This window comes from Gymnodraco acuticeps, unplaced genomic scaffold, assembly GCF_902827175.1.
Source record: "Gymnodraco acuticeps unplaced genomic scaffold, fGymAcu1.1, whole genome shotgun sequence".
In the NCBI taxonomy this organism is placed as follows: Eukaryota; Metazoa; Chordata; class Actinopteri; order Perciformes; family Bathydraconidae; genus Gymnodraco; species Gymnodraco acuticeps.
This window is the reverse complement of record NW_022990032.1, coordinates 424,444-443,204: the sequence shown is the minus strand read 5'-3', so window position 1 is coordinate 443,204 and position 18,761 is coordinate 424,444. Positions and strand designations below refer to the sequence as shown.

At 47.2% G+C, this 18,761-nt stretch overlaps 2 protein-coding genes across 2 annotated transcripts in view; both read right to left on the bottom strand.

The window, feature by feature from the left end:
• The window catches only part of LOC117545314 (zinc finger protein 436-like), a 35,700-nt gene extending 18,176 nt beyond the window's left edge, over positions 1–17,524 (bottom strand). Inside the window, exons 1-2 of the mRNA XM_034215041.1 lie at positions 17,004–17,524; positions 3,575–3,991 (exon numbers count right to left, since the gene is read on the bottom strand). Coding sequence (XP_034070932.1) covers positions 3,575–3,991; positions 17,004–17,190 — 604 coding nt within the window. The 5' untranslated portion in view covers positions 17,191–17,524. The remainder of the gene's footprint in view (positions 1–3,574; positions 3,992–17,003) is intronic.
• On the bottom strand, positions 771–3,568 carry LOC117545328 (gastrula zinc finger protein XlCGF8.2DB-like). Its single transcript, XM_034215056.1, is given in 4 exon segments — positions 771–806; positions 2,026–2,091; positions 2,473–2,798; positions 2,800–3,568. Coding segments are annotated over 3 exon segments (1,029 nt in total). The 5' UTR covers positions 3,450–3,568; the 3' UTR covers positions 771–806; positions 2,026–2,038.
• Positions 17,525–18,761: the final 1,237 nt, after the last annotated feature.

The following is an 18,761-nucleotide window of genomic DNA, read 5'->3' as shown; positions in this document are numbered from 1 at the left end:
TTTTCAAAGTGGGTAACAAAGTCGCTTGACAGAAGTGAGGAGGGGGGAGGGGCTTTTGGAGGGTCCAAGAGGGTGGAGAAGATGGAAAATAGTTTTTTTAGGATTGGAATAGGAAGATTGGATCTTATCTTGAAAGAAAGTGCTTTTTGCCTGAGAGCTCGAAGCAGAGAAAAAGGAGAGGAGAGCCTGATAGGTTAGGAGGTCGTCACGGTGTTTGGATTTCCACCGTTTCCGCTCTGCTGCCCTAAGGACGGTTCTATTAGCACGCAGTGCATCATTTAGCCAGGGAGCAGGAGGGGACTGACGAGCCTGCCGAGATGTGAGAGGACAGAGAGAGTCCAGAGTGGATGAGAGAGTAGAGAGGAGAGTTTCTGCAGCAGAGTTTGAAGGCAGGAGTTGGAACGAGTCAGAGGAAGGGAGGGCTGAGAGCACCGACGAGGCAAAGGTAGAGGGGGAGAGGGAGCGAAGGTTACGGCGGACAAGTGAAGGATGAGAAGAGATTAGTTTGTTATGTTTGGAAAGGGGTAGAGAGAATGAAATGAAGAAGTGATCGGATGTGTGGAGCGGGTTTACAGAGAGGTTAGAAGTAGCGCAGTTCCTGGAGAATATGAGATCAAGGACATTGCCAGCTTTATGAGTCGGTGGGGACGGAGACAGTGAGAAAGCAAAGGCGGTTAACAGGGATGTTAGTTCGTCTATCTTCCCCGTCTGGAGGTTGAAGTCTCCGAGAAGTACAGCGGGAGGGCCAGTTTCAGGGATGTGTGAGAGGAGATGATCTAATTCCTCCAAGAAGTCCCCCAAGGCGCCTGGTGGACGGTAGAGAACAACAATGGTTAACTGTATAGGATGGGTTACTGTGACGGCATGGAATTCAAAGGTGGAAGGAGTGAAGTTAGGTAGCTTGAAGAGGGAAAAGCTCCATTTGGGAGAGAGCAGGAGACCAGTGCCACCTCCTCTGCCAGTTGGTCTGGGTGTATGGGAGAAGGAATATGCAGTGGAGAGAGCTGCTGGGGTGGATGTGTTGGATGGAGTAATCCAGGTCTCAGTGAGAGCAAGGAAATCCAGAGATTGCAGGGAGGCGTAGCCAGAGATGAAGTCAGCCTTAGGAACAGCTGACTGGCAGTTCCACAGGCCACCTGAAACTAGATGTTGGATCTCAGTGGAGCATGTGGGATAGATGAGAGCAGGCCGGTTATATCGATTAGGAGATACACGGGGCCAGTGATAATTGCGAGAAGACACATGAACAGGAATGGAGAAAATACACATGATTATAGCATGAGGGGCTATAAAACTAAAGAAAAGAGAAATAAGACACCAGCTCAATCAGAGTAGGATTTGCCTCCCTCGTGACTCCCGCAGGACTCTAATGTCTTTGTCAGGCTTCGGCTGTCTGACGCTTAAGCTGACGCTCCAGGAAAGAGCTATCTAAAATGGACGCCTGATTGCTGAGTTCTCACAGCTGTAGGGCCACGCCCCTCTAATTAGTTAACTATCTACAGCTGATGGGCGACAATAGACTGGCCCTGCCTATATTGTAATGCAGGATTGAGAGCTGAGACCTGTGAAGCAGGTTTCGCCTGAGCAGATCTGAGATTTAAAATCTCTCAAAAGCGATTTAGCCGTTTTAGCTACAATTATACAGAGTAGAATAAATTAAACAGAGAAGTCTAATTAAACAAGAATATAACTTACAGTGGTTGCTGCGTCAATAGGTAATGTCGTCACCCGGTCCAGATGTACACTGAGTTCATCAGATTTTAAATGCGGTATTTAAATGCTTTTTTAGGTCAAAGATAACTGAGTCACGCTGTTGTACTTCACGCAATCAATAGACTGGCCCTGCCTATATTGTAATGCAGGATTGAGAGCTGAGACCTGTGAAGCAGGTTTCGCCTGAGCAGATCTGAGATTTAAAATCTCTCAAAAGCGATTTAGCCGTTTTAGCTACAATATGTACAGAACAATTATACAGAGTAGAATAAATGAAACAGAGAAGTCTAATTAAACAAGAATATAACTTACAGTGGTTGCTGCGTCAATAGGTAATGTCGTCACCCGGTCCAGATGTACACTGATTGATTTTGTCTGCTGAAAAGCAAATAAAAAAATGTCGGGTCGCGATTTATTGACAAAGGAAAAAAGTGCGTCCCGAGGCCTGACCAGTTGAGAACCACTGGTTTCGAGTGTTTAACCGGAATAACAGATCTTTCCAATCACCACTGATTTCAGGGTCAGGAGAAGCTAAAGTCATGTTCTTGGCTGGCTCTGGTTCTCTGTCAGTGTCGCCATAAGTGTTGGTTACTTTTGTGTCATAAGAGCACTATGGACTTGTTTCTGTGCTTAATATTTGTTTTAATGCACATTCAGACTTCACTTAGAGCAATGATATTTTAACACATTTCGAGCAGGTATCGCGTTATACACATTTACTGGGACTAACTCAAAGAGTTTGAACCTAACAATAATCACTGTCTTCAGGGTCAGGTTCTGAAGAGTCTCCGGAGTTGTCCTCAGTATCTGGTTGTAAATGTCTCTCTGGATCTGAGTTCCTGGCTGGTTCTGGTCCTCCACAGTCCTCTCCATCAGCTTCTGTTTCCAGGTGTTCAGCTGAGCTGCTGGCTGGAGGCTCTGCCTCTCTGATCTCCTCAGTTTGAGTTTGATGAAGCTGTGAGGACTGACGACCAACACACTTATGGATTTTGACCAGATATCTCCAGGTGAATCTTTTGTCACAAACACTGCAGCTGAATGGTTTCTCTCCTGTGTGGATTCTCATGTGTTCCTTTAAATTTCCTCTGTGCAAAATGTTTCTTACAAATTGAGCAGCTGAATGGTTTCTCTCCTGTGTGGATTCTTATGTGGTACTTTAAATTTCCTCTCTGTCCAAAAGATTTCTTACAAATTGAGCAGTTGAATGGTTTCTCTCCTGTGTGGATTCTCATGTGGTCCTTTAAATCTCCTCTCCGTCCAAAAGATTTCTTACAAATTGAGCAGCTGAATGGTTTCTCTCCTGTGTGGATTCTCATGTGGTACTTTAAATCTCCTCTCCGTCCAAAAGATTTCTTACAAATTGAGCAGCTGAATGGTTTCTCTCCTGTGTGGATTCTCATGTGGTCCTTTAAATCTCCTCTCTGTGCAAAATGTTTCTTACAAATTGAGCAGCTGAATGGTTTCTCTCCCGTGTGGATTCTCATGTGGTACTTTAAATGTCCTCTCTGTCCAAAAGATTTCTTACAAATTGAGCAGCTGAATGGTTTCTCTCCTGTGTGGATTCTCAAGTGGTCCTTTAAATCTCCTCTCCGTCCAAAACATTTCTTACAAATTGAGCAGCTGAATGGTTTCTCTCCTGTGTGGATTCTCATGTCTACTTTTAGATTTGACTTGCTGCGAATTTCTTTCCCACACAAAGAGCAGCCAAATGTTTTCTCTCTTGTGTGGGTTCTCATGTGCCGATTTAAATTTCATCTCTGTGTAAATGTTTTCTCACACAAAGAGCAGCCAAATGTATTCTCTCCTGCACTACGTCTTGAATCACTGACAGGGTTTTGTTTATTTTTCTGAGAGTTTGAACCTGGTTCTCTGGTCTCCTTCCAATCAGCACTGTCTTCAGTGTCAGGTTCAGAACAGTCTCCAGGGTTGTCCTCAGTCTCTGGTTGTAAATGTCTCTCTGGATCTGAGTTCCTGGCTGGTTCTGGTCCTCCACAGTCCTCTCCATCAGCTTCTGTTTCCAGGTGTTCAGTTTGTCTTTGATGAAGCTGAGAGGACTGAGGTTTCTCTTCATCATCTTCACTCTTCACAGGGACAGGAGTGAATGTGGACTTGGTGATATCAGCCTCCTCCAGCCCTTGAAGCTGCTCTCCCCCCTGACTACAGTGTTCCTCCTCTTTAATGTGTGGGGGGGGCTCTGGGTCCTCCTGGTCCAGACTGGAGCTCCACTCCTGCTGCTCAGGGGGAACCTCTTCTTTAACCACCACCAGCTGCTGGACGTCTGCAGGAAACAGGAAACACAAATTCAGAGAAAACTGTAGAGTATTAGAATTTAAAATCTAACCACGATTAACACTTCTTTAACTTTGCAGCCCTTATCCATTCCTTATTTTAAATGCTTTTCCAGATCGGTCGGCCGTTCACGGAGTGTGAGGCCGTAGCCTTATAGTTTGTGACCTGTCTCCAGAGTCGTTAGCTGAGAACTGGTGTTGGGGTTTCTCAGAGTAGTCGTTTAGCATCTCTTACCGCCTCGCTAAACCTGTACTTGGACTCATACAGGTGCATCTCAATAAATTAAATAACATGGAAAAGTGAGTTTATATCAGCAATTCAATTTATAAAGTTTGAATAAAATCCAGCATCTCAGAATATTTTAATAATACATAAGACCAATACAAAAACTGATTTGTTATTAATATAGAAATGCTGTCCTTCTGAAAATCATGTTAATGTGTATGCATTCAGTACTTGGTTGGACCTCCGTTAACGTGAATAACTGCATCAATGCGGCACAAATCTCTCTATTTCAGCGTGATAAGCCGATGAGCTGCCTTTTTGCATTAACCTGTTTTAACCCTGAGCCTGTTTTTCAGGTCTCAGGCTTGAAAATGACATTCCCAGAACAAATGACTATATCTTCCCTTTTAAAGAAAGGGGTAAATTAATAATCCTTTTTCTCAAAGCAATGATAAACCTGTGAGTTGGATGTAGAAAAGTCACAATCAATATAGATTTTGTTTATTTTAAAGTAAATTCAGATTGAACATAGTAAAACAAATTAAATTATAGTGTCCGTCCAAAAGCAAAACCAGTACTTATCGTGAAAACCACCCTTGGATGATGGGATAGTAGACTAAAAGCTTTAGGAATCCAAACTATAACATAATAAGTACCCTGTATCAAGATTGATGCAAAACAAGTGAAATTTGACCTTTTTAGAGAGATTTAGAAAAGAAAACCCACTTCTGGGTCATTTGGGTGAATTTTCCATATCTCTGGCCCCCTCGTTTGATTTTGATGATTGAGATCTCTTCTTAACCGTTAGAGCCAATAGAATTGAGGGGAAGTTCCTAAAATCCATCTAAACATTACCCATTGGTGAATGAGTGATGCATAGCCAGAATGCCCCTGAACCGGAAGCTGTGATACACTCAGCTAATATGAAAATTGACATAAATGGAATGATGGATTATCAGTAGGGGTGTAACGGTTCACAAACATTTCGGTTCGGTACGTACCTCGGTTTTTTGGTCACGGTTCGGTTCAGCAGAATTTTTTTTCACAAAACAAAAACATATATATATATTTTTTTTTATTATTATTAAACTGTGAATCATGTATTCACTCAAATAAATACAAAATATAATAAAATAAACATTAAGGTGCAGCATTTCAATGAACTGAAATAATCTGTATTTGAACTGTACTAGTTCCTAAGCAGCCAGTTTGACATTATGACTTGCTTGTCATTGTATTTTCATGTTTTTTTAAAGAAAAATGAACTTGTCCACATTGCTTGCTGAAAGGGCAGATCTGCTGGCACTAACAATGTCTCCTGCTGTGGAGAACACCCTCTCTAGGGACAGTGGCAGCAGATACAGCCAGGTAGCGCTTTGCTAACATGGCAACATAAGGATATTTGGCGTTTGTAATAGCTTTGGCTCGGTCTGAACTTTTTGCGAGTGGTGGAGGCTTACATGCTAGCGGGAGTTGGGTTTGCACTTCAGTCTTTTTTCTTTTGGTACCGGTGATATTCACGTTCGGGTGATGCCTTTTCAAGAGTGTGCAAGTTTGATGTATTGCAAGCCGCGTAACCAATTTTAGTTGAACAATGCCGACAAACAGCTTTGGTTCGGTCCACCTGTCTTTGTCCGTCATTCTTGTACGTAACTGCGAAACCAAAATGTTCCCAAACTGGAGACTTCAATGATGCTGGAGGATTTTCAGCTCAACTTTATCTGCGTTCGCCATGACTTGCTCGCTCTATGACGCGTTGAACCCAATGTGAGCAAATTACTCTGAATGCTGCGACGCAGCACCTGAGATTACTTCCAAAAAGTTGTTCACGTTCTCAATTTTTTACGTTTAACGTTATATTCGTTCGGTACACACCTGTACCGAACCGAAGGGCCCGTACCGAATAATTTCGGTACGGGTACGTGTACCGTTACACCCCTAATTATCAGTAATCATTTCAAAGTGACAGACACATTGGATTAACCTTCAGCAGCGTTTTTATCGTTTTAATGCCATTGAACACGACTTAAAAAGACCTCATGAAAGACGACACAAGAAGTGAGGATACCCGGCCCGAAGGAAGCCCGGGGTCCCCTTCTGGAGCCAGGCCCAGAAGGAGGACTCGTCTGCGAGCGTCTGGTGGCCGGGCTTGCCACGGAGCCCGGCCGGGCCCAGCCCGACAAGGCAACGTGGGCAACACCTCCGCTTCTCCGTCCCGCGGGCCCACCACCTACGGGAAACAGCGATGGGGTCGGGTGCGCTGCCAGAAGGGTGGCAGTGAAAGCGGAGGGTCTCGACGGACCAGACCCGGGCGACAGAAGCTGGCTTTGGGGACGTGGCACGTCACCTCTCTGGGGGGGAAGGTGCCGGAGCTTGTGCGGGAGGTGGAGCGTTACTAGTTGGATCTGGTTGGGCTCACCTCTACGCACAGCGTCGGCTCTGGAACCTTACTTCTGGATAGGGGTTGGACTCTATTCTTCTCCGGAGTTGCTCAAGGTGTGAGGCGCCGGGCGGGTGTGGGGATACTCACAAGTCCCCGGTTAGGTGCTTCGTTGTTGGAGTTTACCCCAGTGGACAAGAGGGTCGCCTCCCTACGCCTGCGGGTTATGGGGGGGAAAACTCTGACTGTTGTGTGTGCTTATGCACCCAACAGCAGTTCAGAGTATACGGCCTTCTTGGAGACCCTGGAAAGAGTCCTGTATGGGGCTCCTGAAGGGGACTCTTTAATCTTGCTGGGAGACTTCAACGCACATGTGGGCAATGATGGAGACACTTGGAGGGGCGTGATTGGGAGGAACGGCCCCCCTGATCTGAACCGGAGTGGTGGTTTGTTACTGGACTTCTGTGTTAGTCATGGATTGGCCATAACAAACACCACGTTCGAACATAAGGATGCTCATAAGTGTACGTGGTACCAGAGCATCCTAGGCAGAAGGTCCATGATCGATTTTGTTATCGTATCATCGGACCTGAGGCCGTATGTTTTGGACACTCGGGTAAAGAGAGGGGCGGAGTTGTCAACTGATCACCATCTGGTGGTGAGTTGGGTCGAGTGGCGGGGGAAGCCTCTGGATAGACCTGGTAAGCCCAAACGTGTAGTTTGGGTGAACTGGGAATGTCTGGAGGAGGCCCAAGTTCAGGAGGCCTTCAACTCACACCTCCGGCGGAGCTTTTCGGGCATTCCTGTGGAGGTTGGGGACATTGAACCAGAGTGGTCGGTGTTCAAAACCTCTATTGCCGAAGCCGCGGCGGGGAGCTGTGGTCTCAAGGTCCTAGGTGCCTCAAGGGGCGGTAATCCTCGAACCTCCTGGTGGACACCGGTAGTCAGGGAAGCCGCCTTCAGGGATTTGTTATCCCGGGGGACTCCCGAGGCAGTTGCAAGGTACCGACAGGCCCGAAGGGCAGCAGCCTCATCCGTGGCCGAGGCAAAGCAGCGGGTGTGGGAGAAGTTCGGAGAAGGACTTTCGGGCGGCACCAAAGTTGTTCTGGAAAACTGTCCGACACCTCAGGAGGGGGAAGCAGGGAACCATCCAAGCTGTGTACAGTAAGGATGGGACGTTGTTGACCTCAACTGATGGAGTGTTAGGGCGTTGGAAGGAACACTTTGAGGAACTCCTGAACCCGACAACTCCGCCCTTTATGTTAGAGGCAGAGCTGGAGTATGACGGGGGATCAACACCAATCTCCCGGGGAGAGGTCACTGAGGTCGTCAAACAACTCCACAGTGGCAAAGCCCCGGGCGTGGATGAGATCCGCCCGGAAATGCTGAAGGCTCTGGGTGTTGAGGGACTGTCATGGTTGACACGTTGCGTGGAAGTCGGAAACTGTACCGAAGGAGTGGCAGACCGGGGTGGTGGTTCCCCTTTTTAAAAAGGGGGATCAGAGGGTGTGTGCCAATTACAGAGGCATCACACTACTCAGCCTCCCCGGGAAAGTTTACTCTAATGTACTCGAAAGGAGGGTCAGGCCGATGGTCGAACCTCAAATTGAGGAGGAACAATGCGGATTCCGTCCTGGTCGTGTAACAACGGATCAGCTTTTTACTCTCGCAAGGATCCTGGAGGGGGCCTGGGAGTACGCTTATCCGGTCTACATGTGTTTTGTAGACTTGGAGAAGGCGTATGACCGAGTTCCCAGGGAGTTACTGTGGGAGGTGCTGCGGGAGTATGGGGTGAGGGGGTCTCTACTCAGGGCCATCCAATCTCTGTACTCCCAAAGCGAGAGCTGTGTCCGGGTCCTCGGCAGTAAGTCGGACCCATTTCCGGTGAGGGTTGGCCTCCGCCAGGGCTGCGCTTTGTCACCAATCTTGATTGTAATATACATGGATCGGATTTCGAGGCGTAGTCATGGGGGAGGGGATCTGCAGTTCGGTGGACTAAGGATTGCACCACTGCTTTTTGCAGATGATGTGGTTCTAATGGCTTCATCGGTCTGCGACCTTCAGCACTCACTGGATCGGTTCGCAACTGAGTGTGAAGCGGCTGGGATGAGGATCAGCACCTCCAAATCTGAGGCCATGGTTCTCAGCAGGAAACCGATGGACTGTCCACTCCAAGTAGGGAATGAGTCCTTACCCCAAGTGAGGGAGTTCAAGTATCTCGGGGTCTTGTTCTCGAGTGAGGGAACAATGGAGCGTGAGATGGGCCGGAGAATCGGAGCAGCGGGAGCGGTACTGCCGTCGATTTACCGCACCGTTGTGACGAAAAGGGAGCTGAGCCAGAAGGCAAAGCTCTCTCTCTACCGGGCCATTTCCGTTCCTACCCTCACCTATGGTCATGAAGGATGGGTCATGACCGAAAGAACGAGATTGCGGATAAAAGCGGCCGAGATGGGTTTTCTCCGCAGGGTGGCTGGTGTCTCCCTTAGGGATAAGGTGAGAAGTTCAGTCATCCGGGAGGGACTCGGAGTTGAACCGCTCCTCCTTCGCGTCGAAAGGAGCTAGTTGAGGTGGTTCGGGCACCTAGTTAGGATGCTACCTGGGCGCCTCCCTAGGGAGGTGTTCCAGGCACGTCCAACTGGGAAGAGACCAAGTGGTAGACCTAGGACCAGGTGGAGGGATTATATCTCTTCGCTGGCCTGGGAGCGCCTTGGGATCCCCCAGTCAGAGCTGGTTGATGTCGCCAGGGAAAAGAAAGTTTGGGGCTCTCTGCTGGAACTGCTACCCCCGCGACCCGACCACGGATAAGCGGGAGAAGATGGATGGATTGACTGTGTAGGAGCCATGAAACATTTATAGTAATGCCTTTTGTTTTAAAGGGGACCTATCATGCAAAATGCACTTCTGTATGTCTTTTATACATGAATATGTGTCCCCGGTGTGTCAGGGAGCTCACCAAGTGTCAGAAAACCTTCTCTCTTTTCCTCCATACCCAAATCTCTAAAAACGGGGCTGCAACGGATCTGATACAGATTTGAAAATTGTCTGACGACAGGAACGAGGAGCTCCGCCTATATGGCCAACTCTCCACCTATCAGGGGAATGTGGGGTTGGGCCACGGCCGGCCATTGCTGCTCGAAAGCGCTGGAGCTGTAGTACATATGCCAGGCCTGTAAGTGGCGCTGTAGTCTGCCACAAAAGCAGCGAAGAAGAAGACTTCCCGCGCATGGTTGCCCTTCTGTTTATTCTTCGCTGTGGCTCTTTTTCTCCCTCCCCGAGGCAAGCGTTTGCTCCTGCAGCTGTAATTCAATGCAATCCCTCCCCATCGAGGCCAGCACTGTAATTATCTCCGGTTAGTCCACCAGCAGATGACAAACACCCACCTCTCCGCCTCTTCCAATGGACGAGGGGACCGTGTGGCAGAGTTTCAGTTAGATTTAAATCTTCCAGACAAAATTTGAAAAGTGCGGGTCAAAGGTTTTCTTTGTTATTTATTGAGCTTTAAAACAAATGAATAATGACTATATAATAATATAAGAATAAAACACGGAGGACTTTTTCTCCCCCTCTTCTGAGAGCCCAGCAGCTGATCTCAAAGCATGCTCCCCTCTCCTGCAGGGGGGCGTGGTCAGCTGCAGCTCATTTGCATTAAAGCTACGTCACAGAATCAGCCCCTGCAAAAACAGGGCTGGAAAGGGGCAAATAGAGCGAAATGAGACATGGCTAAAATGCATGATCGGTTTGGTATTTTGAAAAAAATATATATATTTATATAGGTATGGCCCTACAATATATTGTTCAAATATAGCATGATAGGTCCACTTTAATATAAGATATTTTGTTTGAGCACTATTGATTGGTTGGCTTGGGTCACATGGATATGGGCGGCACTCATTATAATCCTGTTCACCTGCGTGAGGTATGTGTGGAAGAGAGGGTGACACAGGGTCGTTTGTTGACCACAAGTTGAAATGATTGCTTTGATTAATATAACAATAGGCGCGTTCAACCCGGAGTACTTTTCCCGTTTAGTTCCGTTAGTACCCCTTATGTCGCGTTCACACCAAAAAGAGTACTTAGGGAACTTTTACCCCCATTTTTAGTGCCTGCTGAGAGGTGGTACTCTCCTGGGGGAACAAAGTGCCCCAGTTCTGATTGGCTGGGTGAATTGCAAATCACGCCCCGTAAAACTCTGAAATTTTTTGTAGAGCCGCCATTTTATTATCCTTGCATTAGCATCAGCCCAGCGCACAAATACAGAGAGATTAACTTATGGCAACACAAAATAAAACATGGGAGCGGTGGAGATGAGGAGGTGTCGGCATTCTGGCGATTTACTCCAGGGACTTCCGGCCCGGGACTTCGGGTGGCAGTTTACGCCGTGAAGTTGTTTGCGGCCTGCCAGTAAACCCAAAGCAGAAGAAGAAGTGACGTCAGCGGCTTCATTTGCGTAATCTTCCCTCAGGGAAAAGTACTCCGGTGTGAACGTGATCGGCTCTTAGTTCCATAGGGGAACTAAGTGCTGGGAACTAAGTGCTGGGAACTAAGTACGGCAAAGTACTTGGTGTGAACGCGGCTATTTTGCATGTCCAAGGAGAATAAGTGGATCATTCCAGTTTTCATTAAACCACATTATTTTGCAACAGAGATTTTGATCTCAGCAAGTACTTTTTTGTAGCGTGTCACAAAATATGCAAAATGCCAACACCCTTTACGAATAATCTAATTTATTAGTGATTCGAACAAATGTATTATTGGGGTATTTTGTTTATCAAAATTGATAAAAAGGGAGAAACTGTTGGGGAAATATCTTCCTAGGCCCATAACTGTGACCCAGTTTATCAGTTTGTACTGATCTCACTGAGCACACACACCTGTAGCTTGGCTGCTGTGCTCTCATGCCCCTTTCACACCAGCGCTTTTTCAGCTTCGGCTCGGAGCTGGAGCCTGAAAAGCGCCGGTTTTTCCTGTTCACTCCGCAGCGGCGCCGGCTCTTAGCTCCGGAATCCGGTTCACTTCCAGCTCCAAAAAATTGTCGGTCTAGAGGCAAGAGCTTCGGAGCTAAGAGGTGGCGTTGCTTACGTCTCTCTTGCGTCGAGGCGTGCAGGAAACTAAACCCACCTCCCCTGAACATGGGTCGACTGTCATGCCTGCGGCCTGCCTACAAGCAGTAGTGCTTATAAACATACTTTATAAAGTCAGGCAACACTAACCAGGCTTCGTGTGATTCTGTTTATTTGTACCTTACTTTGACCATCCGTTCATTGTTATTGATCATTGTGGAGAGAGGCAGACGTGTTGTTTTGTATTATAGCAGCTATCGGATGGAATCAATACATGGGCTGCACAGGTTGTCGTGTCCGACTATCACAAGTAAAATGTGCCTGTAGAAAACGGTTTATGCCACAATAGGATAGCAATAGCAAGTAGTCAGTTTAGCTTCGGATGCTATGCTAACATCACCCATTTTATACCAGAGAAACTTTCATAACAGCGTTGTGATACCAAACAGCGTCAATTCAGACTGACACACATTCACTTAGGCTAAGGGGAACTGGGGATATGTATCAGCTGCTTGTGTGAGTCGGACAGTGAATAATTTAGAGCGGCCGCTGCAGTGTGAGCTAACCGGGAGCTAACGGAGGAGAATAAACTCCCGTGGAAGAGCAGCCAACACTGCAGTGGTCGGTAAATGCCACAGAAACACAATAATAAACAATGAACCACGGCACTCTGGAGCAAAGTATAAGGTTGGAGAAGTCGTTATTCAATTTATTCTGGCTTCGTGTGATTAAAAGCAACACGATCATCGACCCGACGCAGTTCCCCGTTGTTGTGAGCGCCGTAATGCCGTTGGGGAGCAAATCAGCGATGTAAACGGCGACGTCATGACGCAGCAGCGGCAGCACCAGTCGGGCTCTGGGCGGTGTGAACAGAGCAGGAGCAGAAAAGGGAAACCGGATCTGAACCAGAAAAGCTCTGGGAAGAGCGGATGTTGTGCTGTATGCACGGAGTGGGGCTGAAAAAGACCATTTTGACGGGCCTCACGGGAGAAATAACGGAGGCCGCGCGAGCCCTGGATACTAAGCTGAACGCCGACGCATACTAAGAAATAGCACCACTCCTAGACAACACAAGCTTGGGGCTGATATTCCGGGACACAAAGGACAAAGGCCGAGAGAGTCTAAAAGTGTTAAGAGAACACTACATCGACAGAGGTAGGCCCCGGATTGTATCCCTGTATATAACATTGACCGCGCTGAAGAAAGCTAACACAGAGACTGTGACTGAATACGTCATCAGGGCGGAACAGATCATCACGGCGCTCAAAAGTGCAGGAGACGCACCGAGCGATGGACTAATGATGGTGATGGTTATGAGGGGACTACCGGAGATTTATAAACCGTTCACACTGTTGGTGACGCACGGTTCAGCGGACATGTCGCTGGGGGAGTTCAAGGCCAAGTTCCGGAACTTCGAGGCCTCAGAAGACTCAGACCCGGTCGCCTAGGAGGCGGGAGAAAGGGTAATGAAGGCCCGGGCAGCGCCAAAGAAAAAGACCGGACCCCCGACAGAGATGGCGTATTGGCGATGTGGAGAAAAGGGTCACCGAAAGGATAATTACACAAAAACTGTTTGGTGTAGTTTCTGTAAAACTTCGGGACACGCAGACAGAGTGTGTAGAAAGAAGCGCGAACAGAGCGCTCGGTACGCGCGCGTGCAAGATGGCGGCTGTGGACAAGTTGGCGGCAGCGGTGGAAGTGAGGCGAGTCGAGACGACGCCCGGAGAGCAGCGGGAAGAGAGGACTTCACCTTCGGGGCGCAGACAGCATACGCCAGCCGGTCGCAGCAGGCCCAAAGGAAGGGACTGATCGTGGACACAGGTGCGTCGTCCCACATTATCAACGACAGGAACCGATTCAAGAACTTTGACAGCACCTTCGAGCCGGAGAGACACATCATGGAGCTGGCAGACGGGAAGCACACTTTCGGGTTGGCGCACGGGAGAGGAGACGCACAGGTATGCCTCATAGACAGTGACGGGCGCCGGTGTATAGTGACGTTGAAGAACGCCCTCTACATAGCCTCGTTCCCCCAAGAACTATTTTCTGTCAAATCTGCTACTGCAAATGGTGCCAAGGTGTTCTTCAATGAAGGTAACGATGTTCTTGTGGAGCCTGACGGTACGAGATTTAACATTGAGGTGTACAAGAGAATGTATTATCTACAAACAGAATGTAATGAAAATGATGTGTGTAATGTCAGTCATGATATTCAGACATGGCATGAGATCATGGGTCATTGTAATTACGAGGATATACTGAAGCTGCAGGCGGTAACAGTAGGCATGCACATTAACGGTGAAAAGCATAGACCTAACAAAGAATGTGATGTGTGTATAAAGGGAAAGTTCACTCAAACAAGGAACAGAGGTCCCACAGAAAAAGTAAAGACACCACTTGAGCTAGTTAACACAGAACTAGCCGGTCCAGTAAATAATGAGTCCATAGGTGGCTTTAAATATATGCAGTCTTTCACAGATGTGTATACAGGGGCAGTGTTTGTTTACTTTCTCAAAGCAAAGAGTGACGCACTTCAGGTCACAGAGAAATTCCTTGCAGATGTAGCTCCGTATGGCAGCGTAAAATGCCTGAGGTCCGACAACGGAACAGAGTTTACAAAGAGAGTTTCAGTCACTGCTGAGAAGGAGCAAGATCAGACACGAGACGTCCTGTCCTTACTCCCCGCACCAGAACGGGATAGCTGAGAGGGAAGGGCGCACTCTTTTCGAAATGGCTAGGTGTAAGCTAATAGACGGTAACTTACCTAAGAGTCTATGGCATTATGCAGTCCAAGAAGCAGCTTACACCAGAAATCGGTGTTTTAACAAGCACACGGGCACCACCCCATATACAGCACTGACAGGAAAAAGGTGTGATCTAGCCAGGATGCACAAGTTTGGGTCAGTGTGTTATGCTTACCAACAGGACAGAGGAAAACTCGAGTCCAGGTGTGAGAAAGGACTTTTTGTAGGGCATGACAAGGGCAGCCCCGCTTTTCTAGTCTATTATCCCGGTAAGTAAAGTTTGTCACAAAGACAACATGTGAGAACGAGACACAGGAGCCAGAGCTGGACTCCAGAATAGGGTGTGAGAAAAGAGAGACGCCACAGCCTAGTGTACTGAGCACAGACATGCAGACAGACGGTCAACAGCCACCGGAGGATGATGGCGAGAAGCACCCTAGGGTGACGTCACGTGCCTCATGCAGTGGGAGATATCCCTCCCGGGAACATAAACCCCCAAAGTATCTGAAAGACTATGCCCAGAGAGAAAGTGACGAGGATGACAGTACACTTACCAGCATAGATTACTGCTACAGAGTAGTGAGTGGTGTACCTCAGACCTTTAAAGAGGCCATGATATCCCCTGAGTCAGGAAAATGGGAGAGAGCGATGGATGAGGAGATGAGGTCTCTGGAGGACAATCATACTTTTACTCTAACAAAGTTACCCGAGGGTAGACAGACAGTGGGAGGCAAGTGGGTGTACTCAATCAAGGAGGGTATTGAAGGGCACGACAGGTACAAGGCCAGGTTTGTAGCTAAAGGCTACAGTAATGGCGCATTTCCACTGCAACGGGGTAGCCCCGTTTAAGCGTCCCTAAGCGTCCTCGCTCAGGCCTCGGGCTGCCTCGCTGGCCGGCCCAGGCCGTGGCGCATTTCCATTACAGTTTAGGACCTGGGGTAGCAACGCAGTGTAGGCGGGGCGATTGGCTTTGTTTTTGTTCACATTTCGAGTTCTTCGGTCGAGCTCCCGCTGGATTTGATCATCCCCAATGAGATGTAGGAACGTCGTCACCTCCTCGGTCGACCACGGTGTGCTTTTCTTATTAGACGTAGCCATTTTTGTAGCTCATCCGTTTACAAAATGCTGTTTATAAAAATGCTGCAAGCTTGCTTCTAAATATATATGCGACGCTAGGGATGAAGTCGCGCGCGATCTTGTGACGATTCTCTCTGACCAATCAGCAGTCGAGAGTGTTGACGTCACTAGTTCAGCCCTGGCCCTGGCCTGATAGAACCACGATTTTATGGGGCCGGAAAAAGAGGGAAAAAGTACCCGCTAGCCGGTACTAGGCTATATGGAAAGGCCAACAAAAACTGGCCTGGCCGCTTGAGGACGGTTAAGGACGCTTAAACGGGGCTACCCGCTGCAGTGGAAATGTGCCATTAGAAGGAAGGAATAGACTACAGTGAGACATTCTCCCCTACAGCTAATCTGACCAGTGTACGGGTAGTTATGCAGAAGGCAGCCGAAGACGACTTGATTTTACACCAGATGGATGTGAAGACAGCCTACCTGCACGCACCCATTGATAGGGACATATATATGGAACAACCTGAAGGTTACGAGAAGAAAGGAGAGAAGCTAGTGTGCAAGCTAGAAAAATCCATTTACGGCCTGAAACAGTCTGGGCGAAATTGGAACGAGATGCTATGACCAAGCCTGTCTCCAAACTGAAATAGAAAAAATGTTCGGTGTGTAAAATATTGCCTATTATGTAATATTGACTGCCTTGTTCTTTTGATGTTTTGAACTGTTATTTTTTTTGGAAAAGTTGTACAGTATACATGTCATTCATAAGTGGGAGTGTTAAGTGTAAGTATTAATATGTCTGCATGTAACTGCACTATAACTGTTCCACAGTAAGAGGGCACTATAGGCGTAAGGAGGCGCAGCTATTGTAACTGACGTCAGGTATCAGATATAAGGGATTGTTCCCTCCCCTTCTATCTCTCTCTCTCTAGCTCTCATGGAGAGCAGGTCAAGTGGTGCACTGCACATATGAAAATAAACCACGCCAGTTAAGGCTAAAGAAGACCTCGTCGTCATGACCAGTTTATTGCTATACATGTGACTGTCAACATGCACAATGTTGATTATTCTCTCAGAACCAGCTAAATACTTGGGTCTGGGTACAGATCCTCGGAATTGGTTTGGAATCCGTTGTGTCAACTCATGGCTCGTGACACGTCTTGTGAATTCTCCGGCCGAAACTTCAAATAAACCGTCAGCCATCAAAGCTCCTGCTCTCCCCGTGTCTCTCTGGAGTCCTGTTTCCAATTACTTCAGAAGTTCTCTAAACTGGGTAACAGGGGCGCTGCACCCTCTTACTCTCAGCATGCACCCTCATACCAAAATGCAGATTTCCCCCATAAAATGTTAAAGTGATGCCAGAAAAACAATATTTATGTTCATCAAGAAACGGTATAATTACTCCAGAAATATGAACATGGTGTCAAATAGAGCGTCAGGCGGCAGAGACAGCTATTAAGAGTCTAACGAGTTAATACAGAGTCTAAAGAGTGAGAGAGAGTGAATAAAGAGGGAACAGACCTGCTCTGTGGATCTGAAGCTGAGGCTGTAAAACAGCGTCCAGTAGTTTCCGGTGTCTCTCGTTCTCCTGTTTTGAACGAGACAGTTCCTCCTCGTACTCTGATATCGTTCTTTCAAACAGAACAAAGATGTCTTCAGCAGCCGCAGTGAGTCGCTGCTTCACCAACGAGAGCAGGACAACACTCATGTTTACTAAATCACCACTTCCTGTTTCTCTCACTCTGTGTTGCTAGCGTGTTACCAGCTAGCATGATAAGCTAGCTTCTAGAGTCCGAGCTAAAGGTTTCAGAAGAAAGAGCACAAAGTCAGAGGTTCATCCAGACACACAGACGATGGACGGATCAGCTGTGCACACACACTTCCTCAGGAACACCGAGAGAGAACCATGGATGTAGCGAGAGAACCGAGAGAACCCACGAGACGTGATCTGGTTCCATTAGAAAGAGCGAGACCATCACTTCCGGTGCATTACTTCTTCTTCGTCTCTCGATTTAAAGGCGGATTGCAAACAACTTTAAGGTGCATACCGCCACCTAGTGTACAGAGTGTGTATCACCATTATCATCCTATCACCACTTGTGGAATTATACCAGCGGAGGCTGTGGCGCAGTAGATTATTAGAGCGTTGGTGTTCGGATCAGGGGAGCACAGGTTCAAATCCCACTGCAACAATGACACACTGGTTAGGGTGCTGACGCATGTCATTGTGTCCCTGAGACACTTCACCCCAAATTGCTCCTGTGGGGATTGCCTGCAGTATTGAGTATGTAAGTCACTTTGGATAAAAGCGTCTAACAAGTAACATGTAATGTAATGTATAATACCACTGTATTTACGTTGTTTTAAATTCTTCCAATCAATCCTGTTTCACTCAAATACTTAAGAATGGCCTTCCTGGTAGCTCTTACCCCCTCACCGTCTGTCCCCAGTGTCCCCATCAGGCTCCACTCTCTATCCTGCCTCTCTGACCCTGTCTCTTAGTTTTTCCCTCTCTGTTTTGTACATGTTGCAGTGTAATATGATGTGTTCCACATTTTCTTTCACTCCACGGAGGAGATGTCGGAGAGAACGCGCTCCGAGGTGTGGTTAAACTTTACTCGTCTCGATGCTCGTGGACTAAAGTGCAATAAGAGTTTAGCATGTAAGGGCAGTAACACAAGCAATTTGTCGAAACATTTAGCAAAAGTGCTCCACATTCAGACGGAGAAATGCACCATTTTCGACTGTCTTCCTAGTAGCTCTGTAGCCCCATCTACGAGTAACTTTTCCACGTCAGGTATTATGTATAATAGCAGAAACACACGGAGTTAACTCAATTAGGAGGACTGTCTGAGGACCACAAATGGAAATGAGCTATTAGCTATAATCTGGCATATTGCATCTCTTCTCTTTGCTGAGATTAATGTTTTTATATGCATGTTTTTTTTTTTAAATTAAAAAAATTATACAAACATAGGTTAATGATTTGAGGTAACAGAGTTATTTATTTTGTTAAAGTTTCAGCTATTCTGTGTAAGAGTTGGTGAGGACCTGATAATTTATTCCTGCAAATTACTCAGACCTACTAATTGACCTAACTGAAGTTATTGAGTCTATGTAAGTTTACTGCTTGGCTCAGATCCACCAACGTCAGCAAGATCTCACCTCTATTAACTCCCTGAAGAACCAGGTTCAATTAACTGCTGTTTCAATTCAGACGACCCTCTTAATCGATTTAAGCAATCCCGAAGGATTTTGATATCAGTAAATGAGGTGTGG